At 42.4% G+C, this 4,338-nt stretch overlaps 1 protein-coding gene across 1 annotated transcript; it reads left to right on the top strand.

The window, feature by feature from the left end:
* Positions 1 to 886: 886 nt before the first annotated feature.
* LOC149247095 (uncharacterized) lies at positions 887 to 3,421 on the top strand. Its single transcript, XM_089443409.1, has 2 exons — positions 887 to 2,362; positions 2,531 to 3,421. The coding sequence occupies exons 1-2, from the start codon at positions 887 to 889 to the stop codon at positions 3,419 to 3,421; spliced, it is 2,367 nt and encodes a 788-aa protein (XP_089299535.1).
* Positions 3,422 to 4,338: the final 917 nt, after the last annotated feature.

Here is a 4,338-nt window from a genome sequence, read left to right as displayed (position 1 = left end):
AAATTAAAATCTTAAAACATTTCTATCACATTGTTCATTATAATTGTTTCAGATAATGGTGATATGAAAATGGGCAACTTATATAAGAAAAATAAAACTATTACAAAATAATTACATATTTCTAGTTAAAATTTAGATATATTTCTTTTGTAAAATAAAATTATTGTATCAAAAGCCATTAATTTTAAAAATTAGAATGATAACAATATTATTAATAAATGATTTATCATATGTTAATTTCAAAAAAAATTAATACTTATAATAAATCATGATAATAAATATTATTATACAAAATAATATGATAATTATGTTGTTAATAATGTGAATGAATAATATCATATTTTAATTTTCATGTAATAATATAGTGATATTGTTTGAAAAATATACGAACTTCACATAAAAATTATGATATGTGTGTGTAATATTCATATTTTTACATATAATTGTGAATCACTTATTAAATAAAATAAAATAATAATTCATGTAATTATTTTAAATAATCTAAAATTTATATAAAAAAATAATTTCTTTGCACACTTGAAAAATGGAATTAACCCGATTACACATTCAAGTGAATTATGCGATTGTTTTCTCTCTTTTGAAATAAGATGCCTGTGTGATAGCCTTCTATGAACACATTAAATTAATATGAAAATTGTATTTCCTTTGAAATTCGATTAAGTGAGGAAATAAAACTGGCTTTAAAATTGAGAATGCTCTGGGAAGCCGTAGCGATTAGGGTTTTGCGGAAAGCATCGACGGCACAGACAGTACAACACTGGCTCTGCTCTCAAACCAAACCAAATCCACTGGTGCGTAGCAGAATAGCACAGTACTAGCGCGGCTCAATGGAATATCCTCAGGGGGGGCGTCAGAGCCCTCCCCAATGCAACATGATCCGGAACAGGCGTTCCTATTTGGATCGGTTGATAGGGAGATCTTGAACAATGGGAACAGGCAACAGCAAGGAAACAAGAAGACAGGAGGACGACAAGACCAAGCCAGCGTCACTCAAGACAGAGGGAAAAATCCGGAGGAAACACCAAAAGTATCCTCAACAACATGCAAGCCAATAGCCACAGAAAGGCCAAGAATAGAGCTACCTGGACACAAGATAGATGCACGAATCGAGTTCATGAGAGATCATGCCATTATTGGGAATTTTATAGGGTTCTGGCCGATGGAAAGAGCCTTATACGGGTGGATCGCAGCAAAATGGAAGCCAAAAGGAGACGTTACCCTGCAGCTAGGGCCGAAGGGTTTTTTTACAGTAATTTTTTACTGTATTGAGGACAAACTCAGGGTACTAGGAATAGGGCCTCACTTCTTCAACGCAGCGGGCCTGTATATGAGAGACTGGATACCGAGATTCAATCTGGATAAGGAATATCTCACCTGGGCGCCAGTCTGGATCAGAATGTATGGACTTCCAGACGAATATTGGGACGAGGACATACTCAAGAACATAGGAAATGGACTAGGGGAGTACATCAGGACTGCAGAAGAAACCAAACTGCACAGATTCATTTCCTATGCTCGCATCTGCGTCTTCATGCGACTGAATGAAGCATTACCAGAATCGGTAAGTCTCTCCCACCGGGATGAAGAGTGGATCCAACCCTTGGACTATGAGCATGTACCCTTCCGGTGCAGGAGATGCCATGCTCTTGGGCATCTTTTCCGTGATTGTCCCCTGAACTCCAAAGCCACCTCACATGACCCTTCTGTTTCTGCTACCCAAGATGGCTTTACCAAAGCCCCTAGTCGAAGACGAGCGCACAAGAAACCTTCTAATGGGCTCAAGCCCCAACAAAACAGCACTATCGGCCAAGCTTCTAAGAACAGTTTCGAAATCCTGGCTCAATCCTCTGATGATCTTCCCCCGATCTCTGAGTCTAACCCTTCCCATCCCTCATCTTCCGCCCCCCCTCCTCCCTCAGCCTCCTCCCCCAAACGCCAATCCCCCATAATCTTCCATGATTTCCCCTCCGGAGATAGGAAAGAACCGACAGAGAAAGACAAGGATATGGAAATTGATGGAAAGCTAGACCCTCCTTCTAGCTCAGAGATAAATGGGGCAGAAGGCAATCATGTGCAACAGATGGAAGAAGAACCAGAAAGCATAGACCTGCATGGCCTAGACATTTTGGAACTGGAACTAGCATGCAAAACGAAAGCATATGACAGCATAATCGAAACCCAACTCAGCAAGCTGGAGGTGGTTATTTCGAGAGCTTACCAGCAGCAGCAACTCGGGATTCAACCAGGAAGCCAGTGGGATGGAAGCCACCCCACAAAAGAAACCAGAAAGAGAGGACGAAGAACAGATCTACAGAGAACGATCGAGATTGGGAAACTCCTGGTAGACTCAGGCAGGTATGCGAAATTGACAAAGTACTATAAACCCTCTGCAAATAGTTGAACCATGAAGCTGGTTTCATGGAACTTAAGAGGGCTCAATAGCCCAGGGAAACTTAGAATGTTAAAAAACATGATTAAAATGGAAAAGCCGCAAATATGCTTACTCCAGGAAACCAAATGTAACGGATCTACATTAGGTAGCATTCTCACAAAAGCTTGGCCAGGATGTCGCTCAGTAGCAGTAGATGCATCTGGAGCGTCAGGGGGGTTGGCCATTGCATGGAATACTCAAGCGTTAAATCTCTCAGATTTCCACGCTTCTCATCACCTCATACAGGCAGCCTTCCACATTTTGGGCACGAATGTTCATGGAAATCTCTCAAATGTATATTTCCCGCAGGATACAGGGAGCAAAATTGCACTTCTAGACACCATAGAGGCATTGAACAATAACAGGAGGCACCCACTCTGGATCATCGGAGGGGATTTTAACATGATCACCAAGCTAGAGGAGAAGATTGGGGGGAGATACAGACTGGAACAAGAAAACATCCATTTCAAGGACTTCATTCAAAACGCCTCCCTCATAGACCTGCCTTTTTGCAATGGAACCTTCACATGGAGCAATCGCAGAGCGGGAAAACACCAAATCGCATCCAAACTAGATCGCTTCCTTATCTCAGATAATGCGATCCACCTTGGAGGAGATATCACAGCTGCAATTCTTCCGCATACCGGCTTGGACCACTGGCCGATAGCACTCCAATGGCAACGACCCGGTGATCAGACTCGGAGACCCTTCCGCTTCGAAGGCTTCTGGCTCACGCACCCTGAGTTCAAGGACTTTGTCAAAACCACATGGACATCCTTTATCCCTCCAGAAGGATCTAAGATGTATAAATTCCAACAGAAGCTCTGGTTCCTTAAAAGCCACCTAAAGCGCTGGAACAGAGAAACCTTTGGAGATATTTTCAAAGCGCAGCAAGACCTCAATCGGGAATTGACGGATCTCCAACAAAGAGTAACCACAGAGGGACATACTGAAGGGACCTTGGAATAGGAACGACGTATCCACAGACAGATTGAGGAAAGGCAGAAGCAGGAGGAAGTTTACTGGAAGCAAAAGTCCAGAATAAGATGGTTGAAGGAGGGCGAATGCAACACCAAATTCTTCCAGAGAACCACCATTCAAACAAGAATGCACAATAGCATTTCGTTTATCCAAAACCAAGGAGGGGTGAAAGTAGAAACGCATGAGGAAATCGAGGAAGAATTTTGCAATCACCTCAACCAGATCCTTCAAGAGCCGGAAGGAGATAGACGACAGGCAATTGAAAGAATCACCAACAATGTGCCAAGGATCATTACGGAGGAACACAATGAGCTACTCCTCCGCCCGACTCAGCCTCAAGAGGTGGATGAGGCAATGTCCCAGCTTAAGGAAGGAAAATCCCCCGGACCAGATGGATTTACCACCATGTTCTTTCATACCTTTTGGGAGTTGATAAAACAGGAAGTCTGGCAAATTGTTGAAGAATCGAGAGCTCTCCACTGGCTGCTGCCTTCTCTCAATACCACCTTCATTGCCCTCATCCCCAAAGAGGAGGACTCAATTACGCCCGACAAATATAGGCCGATTGCACTTTGTAATGTCATTTACAAAGTTATTTCAAAGGTTGTGGCAAACCGGCTGAAGCCCCTGCTACCGCTGCTCATATCTCAGGAACAGTCGGGTTACGTGGAAGGAAGACAGATCATGGATGGTATCCTCCTTACGCACGAGATTATACACTCCCTCAAACAATCAAAACAGGCAGGTATGCTTCTTAAGCTAGATCTTTCTAAGGCTTTTGATAAACTCAGCTGGACTTTCATTCAGCAAATGCTAAAGGCTTTTGGTTTTAGTACTATGTGGATTCGCTGGATCATGAGCTTAATTAACTCCACTCAATTCTCCATCCTTGTGAATGGAATCCC

This window comes from Pinus tabuliformis, chromosome 7 (genome assembly GCF_031772625.1).
Source record: "Pinus tabuliformis cultivar Carrire ecotype Pingquan chromosome 7, CPIR1, whole genome shotgun sequence".
In the NCBI taxonomy this organism is placed as follows: Eukaryota; Viridiplantae; Streptophyta; class Pinopsida; order Pinales; family Pinaceae; genus Pinus; species Pinus tabuliformis.
This window is presented reverse-complemented; position numbering and strand designations above follow the sequence as displayed.

Excerpts from the sequence above, each read along its gene's own strand:
- LOC149247095 (XM_089443409.1), top strand. The coding sequence starts at position 887 with ATGCAACATGATCCGGAACAGGCGTTCCTATTTGGATCGGTTGATAGG. Across the intron at positions 2,363-2,530 it reads TCGAGATTGGGAAACTCCTG|GAAACCAAATGTAACGGATC; the intron begins GTAGACTCAGGC and ends TGCTTACTCCAG.